Below are 15122 nucleotides of genomic sequence, written 5' to 3'. Positions count from 1 at the left end.
TCTACATGAGGGATTTCAAGGCGGTCGAGAATGTTGGTTTTTGTTGAGCGCAAAGCAGTACGCAGAGGTACAATGAAATGTCACGAAATTCGCACTGCATGCCGGTGATTGTGTAATGGACTGATGGAGGGGTAAAGGCAAAAGAAAAAGAAAAACAGACGTGGGTTTTGGTTGGTCGGTAGTGATGGTGTAACCAGAGGCGAATCCCAGTAGAAGTCGAGACCTTTCTTTCACAGTCATTACTTGGTCATCGGGATAAAGAAAAGTGAGGGGTGAAAGGGAGAAAAAAAGAAGAGTAAAAAGAACTGGGATAAAATTCTGACGACCAGTCAGAGTGATTCCTTGTATGTACGGCTTACCACATTCTACGTAGTCATGGCACTTTCTGTGCGGACTTGACCTCGTACCGGACCGTTGTTGGTGCCTGTCGATCGTCGCTCATATCCCTGCAAGCGCGAGGGGAAAAGAAAAAGAAGGAACGAGGCGAAGAGAAGAATAGAGGGCGGTTGAGCGGGGGTGTTTGACGATCCATGTGCCCGTGGTAGATTTTGCCTGGGGATTGGAAGACGAACAAGTCGATCCAAGGAACCCATCCATGGATTTCCCTTCCTCGTTCCACCTGCACTGGCCAACTCATCTCATCTCACAACTGGAACTTCTTGGTTTCATCCTCCCTATTCGTCACCAGAAATCAGTCGTAACTTGCCCTTGGGATCCTTGGGATGGACCTGTAGAAAGGTAGCGTGTGAGGCAGAGAAATTACGGGAGGTGGCAGTGAAGTACATGTGTTTGCACGCCTTTCTCCATGGGAAACCAAGTACCTGTCTCGGATGAAGAGTGACGAGGGTACAAGGAGTACACGAGGTACTTCAGGCACCAACCAATCGGAGGCTTCAAGGGCTTTAGCGCTCAGCCACCAATTCAGGAACCAAAACCTAATGAGCCAACACACTTCAGTGACTACACCATCAATCCATCACCTAACCACGCGGCACGTTGTTGAAAGGTCTTGACTCGATCCTCTTTAGTGCCGGATCACTTGAGAGAAAGCGACAACTAGATCTTTGATCAATTCCATTGTCTTCTAGAGGAAGAAACCTTCCTGTGAACATGATAGATAATAAAAAAAGGTTGAACGCCTGGCTGAAATAACCATACCCCATCCTGCAATGGTTGCACGAATATTGGCCGGGGCATGGCCGAACAAGTGTGCCATCCATCACGGCAAAGACGACAAGGCAGAAGAGATGCGTTCTCTTACGAATGAGGATGATGGTGGATGATGTGGACGCAACATTGTGAATTAATCAAAAAAAAATCTCCACACTTTACTCTAACCTTTTTTACATGCGGGAAAACTGATGTGGATGGGTCGCGATGATGGTGGTGGTGTCCTTCCCCATGTGCGGCCCCTGCACACGCACACGCACACACCCAAATCTGCACCAAAGGGAGACCCGCTCACAAACCTCTTCCCTTCCCGCCCCTGTCCGCACATCCCTCGCGACTACTTGAACCCCTCTGATCCCCCCGTTTCAATCCCTCTTTTTTTTTTTTTCCTCTTCTTCATCACGACAATCCTTTCAGTCTTCATCAACCTTCCTTCCTTCCAAAAAAAGGCTCGACGTCTTTTTGCTTTTCACCTCACTGCTGTTGATCACTCCTTTTTCAACGCAGAACCTACCAGCTACCAGCTATCAGCTATCCTTCCTACCTACGAAATCGCCAGTCGATTCTCAGTCCAGTCCCTTGTACACACAACGTACCCAACTACATAACTTCCAATCTCGAGCCTTTTTTTTTTGTGTCTCTACGACAAATTTTTCAAGATGAAGACCGCCAACACCATTCTCACCACCTTCCTTTTGTCCGCCTTGGCCGCGGCCATGCCGCTCCGTGAGCGTGACCTGGTCTACGTGACGGCCACCTCGGAGGTTGTCCACACCATCAGCACGACCCTGACCATCACCGGTCCTGCTGCCACCGAGACTGCTCCCATGGAGACCATTGTTGTCGACCAGGGCGGCCACACCGTGTCCGAGAGCGAGAGCACCAAGCCCAGCGCCAGCTCGGCCCCTCAAAAGGTTGCTGCCAGCTCTGCTCCCGCTCTTACCTCTTCGACCGTTACCGTCTCGAGCGTCTCCTCCGAGGCCGCTGCTGCTGCTCCTGCGCCAACCACCTCCAGCAGCTCCAGCGCCAGCTCTAGCTCTGCTCCTTCTCCTTCGCCCACCTCTTCGGCTGCCTCGTCGTCTTCTTCCGTGGCCCCCAGCTCCACCTCCAGCTCCGCTGCTCCCTCGTCCAGCTCTTCGTCCGGCAGCGGCAGCGACAACTCCGGTGACCTGACCTACTACACCCCCGGCCTCGGTGCCTGCGGTGAGACCAACTCGGATTCTGACTCCATCGTTGCCCTGTCCTCGGACTTGATGGGCACCGTCTCCAACGGCAACCAGTACTGCGGCAAGAAGGTCACCCTCAGCCGCGGCGGCAAGAGCGTCCAGGCCACCGTCGTCGACAAGTGCCCCGGCTGCAGCAAGTACTCGGTCGACACCACCACCTCCGTCTTCCAGCAGCTCGCCACCCTTGACGAGGGCCGTGTCCAGATCACCTGGCACTTTGACTAAATCTTCAATCATTTGGTGACAACAAAACACATTTTACTTTGTCTTTTCCAATTGCGATGTAATCCCGGTGATTACGTCATGGCTCTCTTCTGTTCCTTTTCTTTCCCTTTTCTTTCTTTCTCGTCCTCTTTGCGGACACAGTCTCCATGTAGTCGTATCTCTGTGAGATCCTACAATTGAGGCTTGTCGCCGACAGGCAGAAAAAGATAAAAGTCAAAATCAAAAAGTTAAAAGGACAACAGTCACCATGGCAGCAAGGTCGTCTCGCAAACCGCAAGGTCGGTTTCCCTTGTGTCGCAATTCCCCCCCTCCAACATCTTCAAAAAGCTTGGACATATATGTGTTTTGTTCCTTTTTTTGTTTTCTATCTGCACCATTTGATGATGATTCACGGACTACCACACACACACACTCCTTTTTACCCCTCCCCCTCGCTTCTTATGGCTACGACATTACGACCACCTGGGAAAATAAAAAATGTTATACACAATAAAGCTGGTGTTAGCTCCTTTCTTGCTTCTTACTTTCTTTTACATTCTTTTTACTACACCCTCAATTTGTCTATTTTATCTCCACTTGTCTATATCAAATGGGAAAATAAATAAAATGGCACTTTTATTTTTGTTCAAATGATTTGCATGTGGAAAATTTAATATATACCCAAGTGAACGAGTAGTGACCTATAGCCCTGTTGTCTTATCTTTGTCTATCCATGCTTTTGTAAAGGGATAAGGGGATAAGGGATATAGGGATAAGGGATATAGGGATAAGGGATATAGGGATAAGGGATATAGGGATAAGGGATATAGGGATAAGGGACACTAAATAATTTGAATGTCTCGACGTGTCTACATGTCATTGTAGACAGTAGACATATGTCACATATGTCATATACCTAGATCCATCCATGGTAAGAAATAGTACAAACTACCCAATTACAAATTCACAAGTTGAAAGAACACGACTACAAGACATACCACACGAACTGACCATTTGCATATCCTCTACATGTAAAGATTACTTTTGAATTGTATGACATTTGTTATATTCATGATTGCATGAAGCTATGGCCGGAATAGAAAAAACAAGCATGAAAGAAGACAAAAGGACGAATTATGGATATTAAAACTAGGTACCACCACGAAACCAAAATGGTAGAATCAGAATTGAGAAGAAGAAAAGAGAAAAAAGGAGCTTAGAAGAAAGAAAGGAAAAGAAAAGAAAAGAGGAAAGAAAGGAAGGAAAGAAACAAAGGGAAAAAGGCTTTCAAGGACAGTTGGGTCATGACCAAATGACGAGATTAAGACAAGAGGTAATGTAATGAATTGCAATGGAAATCAAGAGGCAGACGGCTGAACAACGCCCTATGCTCCCCGCCCGCACGTGCCACTAAAAAAACACGACATCTGGAATCGCAAACAAACTCTTTATCTCAAAAGGGACTGCAAGGATTATGAACCACAGCAGACGAGGCTGACAGGCTGATGATAAACATGCTCAATAGCGGAAAAAGGAGAAAAAAGAAAAAAGAAAAAAAGAAGACAAAAGAGACACTGGCCGTGATGAGGAATCAGTAATGTAAAAAGCAAAGGAAAAAAAGGGGAAAAGGAAAAAAAAAAAAAAGAGGCCAAGGCATTCCTCAGTCCCATGCAAATTATGACAACCCTTTTGTGATTAAACCACGAACCGCCCATTGTTGCGCGCGCGAGTAAAAAGCTCCCCCAATGATTTTTTAAAAAGTGTTTTGTGCGCGCATAGTTATTTCCCGAGCCTCTCTATATTGAGCCCTCTCCTTTTCTTCGCTTCTCTGGGAACGCAACCGTATGCACACATGCGCGCAGGCAAATAAACAGGCTTGAAGAATCGTCAACATATCAACTGGTTTACCCAGAACAATGCTGTGAATGGAGTCTATCGTCTAAAAAAAAAAAAAAGTATGGCAAGTCAGCAGCTTGGCCACGCAAAAAAAGTCATGGAAAAGTCAAGAAGCGGAAGAGATTGCGTGGAGGATAGAAAATAGGCACCCACCAATGCTTCAAACACAAAGACACACACACACACGTCTTCTATCATCTACCGCAACACAAGACCTTCATAATCTTTTGCATCGCCGATGGCTGAGGCTCTTGGTTCTGCCGGGGTGCAGGCGCCTGCTGTGACATGTTCGGCTGGGTCGAGTTCATGCGCAAATTCTGACTGCTATTCTGGAACTGAGCCTGAGTCGACGCCGCCGGGGTGGGCGAGTCGGATAATCCCCCCAACACCCCGCTCTGACGCTTGGCTTGCGGTCCGCCGGGCACGCTTCGACGGTCCGGGTTGCCCACGCCCGGTTTCGGTGACACTCCCGGCTTCGCTGCGGACGGTAGGGAGGGCGTCTCGGCGTTTAAACGGCCCGGGGGAATCGCTCGGCCCCGGAGCTCCTTGGCCGACGAGTTTGGGGGAGCCTGGGCGCCATAGTGAGTTGGGTGAGGCTTTGATGCCAGGCCGCGGCCATTCGGGGTCTTCATCCAGTCGTATTCGCCGTCTTCAGCCTCGCCTCTGTTCTTCAATGCCTGAGTGAAGAGATCGCGAAGGTAGTCGTAGTCTGGGGTATCCTCAAAGCCCAAGTTGCGGACATAGCTAAGGTACTTGTTGAACTCCTCTGTTGTATAGGTCAGCCGCATGTCACTGAGTGCGCACCATATCCAAAGAACGTACCAGGGAATCCATCACAAAGGTCCTTGATCGGGGTGGACTGCTTCTTCTCGCCAATCTTCTCATACTTTTGCTTGTTGGTGGCGGCCTTGAGACCCTGCCAGGGCAGACCACCTCGCAAGAAATACATAAAGACGTGACCAAGGGCCTCGAGATCATCTCGTCGCGATTGTTCACGGCCCAAGTGGGTGTTGATACTCATATATCTGGCCGTTCCAGATAGCGACTTGCGCTCGCGGTACGGAATGTGCTGCTTGGTCTTGGGGTCACGGTATTGCTTGGCCATGCCAAAGTCAACAACGTGAATCACATTGGCGGCCTTGGTGCCAGGGCGGCCGATGAGGAAGTTGTCGGGTTTGATGTCGCGATAAATGAGGTTCTTCTCGTGAATCGTTTGAACGCGGGAGAGCTGCAGGGGGTGTCAGGATTGGGACTGCTAGGATATTTGTGCTTATTGTACACAGGGCAAAACATACCATTTGCTTCGCGACCATGACAACAGTCTTTGTCGAGAACTTGCGGTTGCAGCTGTCGAACAAATCTTCGAGGCTGGGGCCGAGAAGATCAATGACTAGGATATTGTGGAGACCCTCTTGGCCGAAGTAGTAGACATTGGGAATGCCGGCTAAAGCGAGAAGGCGTCAGCGTGGGATCCCAGAAAGTGGCTTCATGGTACAGAAGAGACTTACGGCATCCGACAAGGATCTTGTAGGTTCTGTATTCATCTCGAAGCTGAGGCGCATCACTCTTTCGAGGTTCCTACGGCTAGTTAGTACTGTGTCGGGAAATGAAAAGGCGTGTTATCATCGATTAGACGTACGAACTTGATGGCCACCTGCTGATTGTTGAGAAGGTTGGTGCCTTCAAAGATGACACCAAATGAACCCTCGCCAATTTTCTTTCCTACACGATAGTGCACACCGACAACATTGGACGACGAGGAAGCCATTGGAAGGGAAAGCTCGTCGTGACGAGCGTGATGTCAACAATATCTTGTTGGCTTGTCCGATCGTTGTATCACAAACAAGACACGAATTGATGTCGAAGAGGATGACAGAGAGGAGAAATTAGGCTGCGTCTAAGAGTGTATGGATGTTGACAGACGTCCCTTCACAGAAGAGGATGGCAACAATGAAGTTCGGATGACAGCAGCGTCGTGAGTGAATGAGTGGTCGACAGGACAACGGAACTGGCGAGGAAAGTTTGATATTTGGAAAGGACGAGCGACAGGTATCGATGAGTCGGTCGAGAATCAGTTCATGGGATTCACTACTTTTCTCGATTACAAAAACTGGTCCCTGGGACCGAGGCTGTCAACCGACCGGATGGCAAGTCGATGGCAGGCGTCGAGTCGGATCGACTCTTTCGTGTCAACGCCTCGTCGTGCAGCGATGAACCGGAATAAGATGGAGACTTGGCAAGAGGATGGGATGTAAAGAGATGGGAGGGAAAGAGCAAAGGAGGAAACGAGTAATTAGTGGTGGAGAGTAGGATTAGAGTAGTACTGGTAACGCGAACTGAAAGAGGTTTGGGGGGGGGGGGAGAAGGTGGGTGTGGGTGGGAGTTACGGAGTACTACTGGGTCGGAGGGAGAGATTGTGTTTCGCTGGATGGCGGTGGCCTTTTTTCCCTTTCGCTCGCTCCCTCTTCTCTCCTGTGGGCGATCGGGGGGGCGGTAGACAGGGACGACTAGGCAGGAATAACTCTATGGGACCCGTTGCAAGAAGGGAAAAAGGGAAGGGGCGACCATGTCAACTTGGGGGGGAATCAAGTGGGTTTGGCCGCGACAGCGCACCCACTAAAACCAACTTTTTCCCCTTTAAGCGAAGAGGAACATCTCCCCTTCGTTCGATGTCGATCTGCTCAAGAAAACTAGACAAATAAACATAGCCCAGGTCGAAGCATATAAATTCAGCAAGAAGAATGAAAAATACAGGATATTCTGAAGGAGATTTCTGTTTGGATCTCTCAAAGTAGGGGGTAAACATTTCAGCTAAAAAATCAACGCTTCTTTTTCTCTATAGTTAGATGCAACCCCAGAGAGGTCTAGGTTGACGGTCAAGTAACTCATAGCCGGTAACTTTTTCTGGAGCGTCAAGGGAGAGTTTGTAACGTCTCCCGTAGCCCCCCGACTAAATTTCCCAAACTGGAATGGACCGACGGGAGGATGCGACCGAGACAGGAACGAAAAGGGAAGTTGCGAAGAACAGCCACGGCATATTGGTACGGGGTACAGTATGAGGCACGAATTGTGGACATCAGCAATGAACCAAAACCGATGATCAATGTCGATCTTGTCTTGTGGAATTCCTTTAAGAGATCCAAACATAGAAAGGCATCAAATACACTAGATAAAACTTAATTTCAAAATGTAGTTCGAGTCCCCTAATAATGAATGCGTCTGCCAAATCGCAATGCTCATGAAGGGGTATCGCGTCTGAGCTCGAAACACCGCTTCTCATACTATTGATATTCTTTGAGATTGGTAACACATGAACTTCGTAGGAGATAGCTGGTCGAGGATCCCCGGCCAAGCCAATTCTGCGATCCGCGCGGTGGCGGCCGCCAGTGGCTCGAGCCAAATCAGACATGAATCACCTGGATCTGAAAACTGGCCGCCTCTTCGTCTTCTACTGGTGTAAAGTCTCGGAGAAATCTCCTATACTTCCCCGCCCTCCCAAGGCATCTGTGACTCTGGTGTCGCCACAGTAATCTTCACAAACATGGTTCAAGAGCCCTTTTGTCATGGGGCCGTATAGCTAGAGTCAACATGAGGCAGCCATTGGTATTTTGTGATCCGGAGGGACAGTCACCGGGAGAAAACATCGAGTAGAAAAAGGAAGGCGGCAAGAAATAGGCAGCGAGCATTTACTTAGAGGTGAGGAGGAGGAAGATGGAGATTTGTCGATGAGAGCCCTCACGCTTCAAATTCCTCTTGGTCGCTGGAGCATCCGGTATGCTATGCTCAGTAGGCGAATGGCTCTCTCATTGAGAAAGCTCATCACTTCTATCTTCAATCGGGTATGGCATAGTAAATGTGTTCCAAAAGAGGGTGAGAAAGGGCAGACGCCTGACCGGGATACGAGCCCAAGGCCCGAGCTTCAAAAAGTGTCTAACCACATAGGAAAACAAAATATGAAAATATGAAAATATGAAAATGTTCGAAAAGACAGTATGGCTTCTCGTCCCAAAGGCATGGTAAGCGATACCAATCGAGATCCCAATGATCGTAGGAATGCTGTGCTGGAAGTTCCATCGGAGGAATTTGACTAAGTCTGCTGTGTATTTTGACTACTCCGTACGTTCTTGCTCGGAGGCATTTGGCGTAGAAGAAGGAGATGTGGAAAAGATTCAGGTACCGCCAGGGTCAACCAAAAAAGAGTGCAAGGGACGGTACAGGTACACAAGCCAGGTGCGGGAGGCGGCGGTGAAGCTACTGTGAGCTACAACTGCATGGCGCAGGGGCTCTTCTTCCCCGGTACTTTGAAAACTACCGCACAAGTAGCCACGGGGAAAGGGGAAAGCCCTTTGATTTGATTGTAGCGGGTACCTGACGGCCCCAAGGGGCTTCTGACCAAAAGTTTCTCTGTGCGACGCCAAAAGATAATACGCTTCTTCAAGTAGACGCCCAACGGTGCCACCCGGCGAAAGACAGTGTCGGACAAGGCGTCAGACCCTGAGCAGGGCTAGCAGTGAAGAACGGGGGGTTTGGGACCCTAGCTCTACATGTTCCGCCTATGAAAATGCTTTTGGTCTATGGGACTCTTTGACCTTCTTGGAGATGGTAGGACAAGGCGGTCAGGCAAGATCCCTCAAAATCAAGGGGAGGGGGTGGCCGACTGAGGTGGTAGTGGCGGCATCACGCGCGCTCGGAGAATCTCGACCTCACATTGATTGACTACTATCGTCAGATCTTTTCTCGTTGCTCAATTTTCATTCTTCTTTTTACTTCTGCCGCTTCTCATTTGCTCAGAGGTTTTGCGTTATCGCTCCCCGCCGAAGCGGCTCGCCATGATCCATTCGGCTGTTGCTGGTCCAGAACGCCAATCGCCCCCGAAGCGCTGGCCGGCTGGTTGTCTGGAATCTCCACTGTGTCGTGGCGGTGTAAAGCAATTGACTACGGAATACTATTGGACATGCAAATGCCAAAATATACGGCGTTGATTTGACGATTCTTTTTTTTGTATTTGATTAATTTTATTTTTAATTTATGATTGAATTTATTTTTTCCTTCTTACTATTCTTGGGCTGTTTTTCTCCGATAATCATTCAATAATGCTAAGCATTCCCATGTATGCAAGTATTGAATTTACACATGCACGCTTACTGCGGCGGTCTAAGTTGATAGGACGATCATCATCCTACAGTAACCCGTCAACTCAGTGGAGAAATTCGAATAGTGAACTGCATCCCGTTATCGGACACGTTCTTCATCGAATGGCGCTGATATGCTGCTGATAAATGCTCTACGTAACTTACTCGTGCTGTACTCGTACCTGAAACGGTTGAAGCGAGAAAAGACCGTTGAGACAGTAGTACGTATTCTGAAAGCACTCATCCATCGTAGGTCTGCCAACTGGTAGTTATAGCATCCTTATGCACGTATTTTACACGTCAACGCCTATCATCAGATAAGCTCCGCATCCGAGGTATCACTTTTCAGCCAGCTGTACCTACCCAACCGTTCTACTCTATCCAAAACTACTGGATTTCGCTTCTGGATAGAAATTTGACCAGGGAATCTCCACTGTATCTGCACCAGCTGCATCGGAGGCGAAAATGCACAATGCATGCCCCTGGGATTTGTATCATCAACAGACAGCCAAACAAGCCACCGGATCATCCGCTAGAGATATCAGTAACTTAACATCAACTGCTATAAATGCATGCATGCCCCTGCTTGTGCGACGTGGCGCCAACTCTATCCCTGTTGGATATCATTTCACAATAGTAGTCTCAAATACTGCATGTCCATTGGGCAGATTGTCTAATTTTTCTTTTCAGTCGTGAAATCCATTCGTTGTCTAACCCATATTTAGTAGTAGATAGAGATCGTAATTAGATTCTAAGTGCTCAGGTAGATTCGGTTTTACTGTTTTGTATGATACAGGTACATTGGGAGCGCCCAAATCAATATCGGTAGTCGAAAAAAGAAATGCCTAGTCGCAGGCAAAGCAAACAGCCGTCAACGCCGTCAAAATTGAGATGCTGAATGTATTAAAGAATGTGCAAGGTAAAATCGTTGCAGGCGTTATCGAACGTGGCGCTGGGCGGCCGTCAGTGCCCCTTTTTTTTTAGTCCCTCTATTCATCCCATGGACACGTCGCCTTCATCGTCCATTTCGGCGTCCTCATCCATATCCATCTGCTCGTCCTCCTCAGGTGGTATCCCCGCCTCGATCTTCGACGAGATCTCGTCCCAGAGTTGAGTTGATTCAGCCGCAGTGTCACGATCGTCTTCGAGGCTCTTCTTGGCGGCGTCCTTGATACCCTCGAACCAGTGATCGAGCCGGCCTTTGGATACGTACTTTTCTAGCAACTCGTCCTCAATCTGCATGCCCTTGGCCACGGGTTCTCGAAGGTCTTCCGAATTCGTACCAAATCGGTGACTGAGCTCATTTGGGGAGCAACCTGCACCTTTGACTTGCTGGGGAGAAAGAATGCGCATGCTAGAAGAAGCATTCCAGAGGTCTGTTTCACGTAGATCAAAAGTTAGTTATCAGTAAACCGCTTCGCACACAATGAGGGACCATACCGTTCCGGAAGCCCTCCTTCAGTGTTTTAAACAGTGCCGTAGCATGCGTAGCATCCTCAACAGCTTGGTCTCCCTTCAGGCTCGTGTCATTCAACTCGTTCCAATTGTCCCTCACGAAGCATCGTCTCCAGATGATTTTTTCCGTGAGATCTCGCCGAGTCCTCCCATACTCAAGTCCACAGAGATCAAGGACTCGCAAAGCCAGATAAAATTGCGAGCCATTGAGATCATCTTGATTATCGCTGTCGAATTTCGAGTCGATCAGAGTCAGAGTATCAATGAGCTGATCAGGGCTCATTGACTCGCGCTCGATGAGGGCCTCTAAACCCATTTCGAGCATTTGGTGCATTGCGGGATTGTCCTTCGTTACTTCTTGGCCATACTTTTCCATCGCCAATTGGACCGCCGCTTTTTCATCCAGGGAATCTTTGATGCTAGAAGCCAGGTGCCGGAAGAGCTTCTCCTGAATATCAATCATGGCCAACTCACTGTGCACCGTAACCAGTTCGCCTTCGCTTCTCCTCGTGGTTGGTTGACGCCGCTGCTCTCGGACAGCTGCAACTGCGAGCTTTCCGAGACTCAGCTCAACCTTCTTGCTCCAAACATTGGTCTCTTGATGCTGGCCAAGCGCAAGTAGAGTGTTCGCAGCGTGCAAATACGAATTTTCGCCGCATACATCATTAATCCAGCTCAGCTTCGCATATTGAGGATTCGACCGGAGGAATCTCGTCAGATACGGCTGATAATCAGCATTGTCATCGAGCAGTCCAAAAAGCCTCCCCTGTTCAATATGACGGGAGTATAGAGCATGTGCCCACTCGTCACCAAAATCTCTAAAGTAGGATTCGATACGGTCCTGTAAAGCTTCCAGTCGCTCCTGCGCCTCAGCACGCCTCTCCGCACTGAGTTCAGGTCTCTGGGTCTCGATTCCCAAATGGTTGACTTCCTTGGCTACGATTTCAACAAGCGCAATCATATCGCGATACTTCTCAGCCAGCGCAAGAGCTTCGTGCACCTTGTCAATGTCTAATAGCGAAGTCATCTGAACCCTTCGGACTCTCAAATGAGCTTCCCGTACGTGCTCTGCTCCGTTGACATGGTATTCATCACCCCGGGAAAATAACCACCGATAATACTCTTGATAAGTCTGGCAGGAAATTTGAACCTGACGAGGATTGTCATCTGCCAACTTCTTGATGATTCTCGGGTCGGGATCACCGGGCTGAGAAGGCTTCTTCCAGTGGTCCGTCGCCATTTGCCGAGATAAGTCAGTTAGATCCTTCGTACTCTTGGATACCGGCTGGGTCGATGTCCAGAACTCAGGAAGGTTCTCGTAGCCGTTTCGCAGAATGCCATTTTCCAAATTCTCATGTTCAAGGCCGTAGAGAGACATATTTTCGGACCTAAATCTAAATGCTGTCTCTAATGCCCCGAGAGAGATATCATTAGCTTCACTAGCAAGTCGGGTGACAACTCGAGGGTCTTGAACGCCTTCCTTGTAAAGTTCAAGCACAGTCTGGCAAGCCCACGGCACAAAGAACTCCATTCGTGAAACATCTCGGATAAACCATTGCCTCACAGCATCTAATTCCCCGAGCTCGGGAACAGGTTCCGTCTTGAACTTTTCCGAAAGCATGATGACAAGTTCCGGAATCAAATGTTTCTCTTTTGCCCACTCTCCTCGCAGAACCGCGTCATATGATCGCCAGACTGCCCTCGCAGCCATCAACTTCTCCGCATCCCACATCATCTGCCATCTTCCAACTCGACTGATTGGAGGATAATTTTCTTTAAGATGGATTGCAAGATGCTTCAGCGCACTTGCTCGGACTTTCAGTTGATGGTCGAGAGAGGGTGTCAATAAAGGAATAAATTCGGAGGTGGATGTTAAAATCTCGTTGCTGATTTGCAATGCTGCTTGCTCAACCTCTTCGGCAGTGAACTGGATTTCCCGTCGTGCAGAGAAGTTGAGTAAGTTATTTGAAACTGTTCCGTAGAATACTGCTTGCTCGATCTTGCTCTTTACCGTCAATCTCGAAGAGTCAATGGCAGCTGTCTGATCGTTATTCTCAAAAACAGACACCCTGACGACGCCAAAGCCTCTAACGAGTAGAAGACATCCCGGGTGCTTCAAGAGGGGTCGACCAGGGTCAGATGTCGCTTTGGATTTATCCTGGGCATCTTCAACTCCAGTTCCAACCACTTGAAATTCTGTGCCTTTACGGAACTCAATGACGTCTTCGAACGGATCTTGAATGCCTTGCGTGTCCGCGAGAAGCTGCGTTGAAGGACTTTCCTCCAATTTTCTCACAGAGGCAATCACCACAGCGTCATCGAAGACAATGAAGGCGACATGACCTGGGGCTGGTAAATGAAGGCGCGCATTTGTCTGATAACCTCGCTGCTTGGCCGGCGCCTTGTAGTACCTAATATGCTGCACACCTCTAACGACAGGCGCCTCTTCCTCCAGAGTGAGCTCAACCAACGCGTAGCTCCAAGATCCACCCGAAACAAATGCCACCAAGGCGAGAAGCCTAAGCTCGATATCTGCGTCTTGAGTGTTGCTGTCCATGCTGGTATCTTCGCTGGAAAGAAGATGAAAGTCGAGAACTTCAAGTGAAGTCTCGCCCTCCACTTGCGTGATAGCCCCAGTTCCTGCTATCCCTGCCGCAATCTCAGGTTTGGCATCGAAATCTTGACGTAGCGTGTCACGTCCGGACCAATTGGTATCCCAGATCTGGAATGAGCCATTTGAAGCGCCGACAATGATATCACGTTGGCCCCGCACATGAGACTTGCCCGCTTTGACTCCGGCGATATTTTTTCGCCAAGCCCCGCCGCCAAAGACGTTTTTCAAACCTCCCAAAAAGCCACCGCTGCCACCGCTGTGGCGAAGAAACTGTACAAATATGCCAGGCCGCCCCTGAGGATCCCTTACACGTAGATGAGCAAAACGTCCGGAACTAAATGTTAGCAAAAACCCTGAGGGTTCAGCATCCACTATGTTCACGGCGAATTCCCCAGATAGCATGCTGCCAACAGACCCAGCGACACCAAGGTGTCGCTGGCGCATAACATCGACCGTCGCCGCATCAGAGAGTGAGGCCCAGTAAGTGATTCTGCCTGTTGATGGCAGCACTACCAACAAGCCCGGTTCTGCGGAAGAAGTAGTGCGTGGAGTAAGGCATCCAATTGGCAGCGGGTCAGACGAGTGTACGGGTTGTTCTTGGAGTTTGAATGAAAATGACTTGTTGGGAATTGGCTGAGTTGAGTTATACGACCAGACCAAGGCGTGGGTGTGTGTAAATGCGAGGGCAAAGCCGGCGAGGCTGGATATCCCGCCATGGAAACGTTCTAGAAAAAGGTGAGCGTGAGATTTGTGCGTATCTGAAAGGCTATACCATACCCTTTTTGTTCGATCGTATAGAATCTGGTAAACTGGGAAGTTGACTAACAACGTAGGTGTCGTTTTTTGACTAGCAAAAGGATTGCGTTAGCATGTACATCAATGACTCTTTTTTGGAATGAATTTTGTAGGTAGGAAAGCATACAAGAACAATACTACCGTCTCCTTTTCCTTTCCTCTTACTTGACTTTGATTTATCCTTGAGAGCAAGCCCTTGGAACCCTGAGTCTACTTCAGAGTAGATGGAATCGCCGTTGAACACGGTCTCCTCCTCGTTTTCATTTCCGTCGATATCCAAATCTGGCGGAGGAATGAAAGATTCTTGCGCAAGCGCACTCCGTTGTCGTTTCTTACTGCGTTGTGAGGCGCTTCCAGGTTCTTCGGAATGAGTTCTCTGACGCCTCCGGGGATTGCGCGTCGGGATACTAGACGCATGAAATGAAGCCTCTGGGGAGAACATGATGAGAGTTGAGGCGCTTCAAAAGCGCACTTCGCAAAAGTTATAGAGAAATGCGAACTGTCGGGTCATCTGACAAACGATATCCCAATGGATGAGGAGGCCAAAAAGAGAGCCGTTTGTTGATTTTGTCGAAGCTCTAGCTAGCGAAAGAGGGAACCAACGAACGTGATGGACTTCGGTAACGTCCC

The 15122-nt window shown here is 48.9% G+C and overlaps 3 protein-coding genes across 3 annotated transcripts; 1 reads left to right on the top strand and 2 right to left on the bottom strand.

The window, feature by feature from the left end:
• Nucleotides 1–2330: 2330 nt before the first annotated feature.
• On the top strand, nt 2331–2609 carry L228DRAFT_203469 (hypothetical protein; the record flags this gene model as incomplete). The annotated part of the gene is made up of 1 exon (XM_018329647.1): nt 2331–2609. A coding segment is annotated over one exon (279 nt), but the record flags the coding sequence as incomplete, so codon positions are not given.
• Nucleotides 2610–4690: 2081 nt separating this feature from the next.
• L228DRAFT_207591 (putative casein kinase) lies at nt 4691–6264 on the bottom strand (the record flags this gene model as incomplete). Its single annotated transcript, XM_018329724.1, has 5 exons — nt 4691–5262; nt 5319–5724; nt 5792–5940; nt 6005–6074; nt 6136–6264. 5 exons carry the CDS (start codon nt 6262–6264, stop codon nt 4691–4693), a joined length of 1326 nt encoding a protein of 441 aa, XP_018191187.1.
• A 4103-nt stretch (nt 6265–10367) lies between these two features.
• Nucleotides 10368–15056, bottom strand: L228DRAFT_244515 (hypothetical protein). Its single transcript, XM_018331943.1, has 4 exons — nt 14620–15056; nt 14475–14544; nt 11069–14422; nt 10368–11004 (listed from the first exon to the last, which is right to left on the bottom strand). The coding sequence occupies exons 1-4, from the start codon at nt 14932–14934 to the stop codon at nt 10622–10624; spliced, it is 4122 nt and encodes a 1373-aa protein (XP_018191186.1). The 5' UTR covers nt 14935–15056; the 3' UTR covers nt 10368–10621.
• Nucleotides 15057–15122: the final 66 nt, after the last annotated feature.

This window comes from Xylona heveae (assembly GCF_001619985.1).
Source record: "Xylona heveae TC161 unplaced genomic scaffold L228scaffold_2, whole genome shotgun sequence".
Lineage (NCBI taxonomy): Eukaryota > Fungi > Ascomycota > Xylonomycetes > Xylonales > Xylonaceae > Xylona > Xylona heveae.
This window is presented reverse-complemented; position numbering and strand designations above follow the sequence as displayed.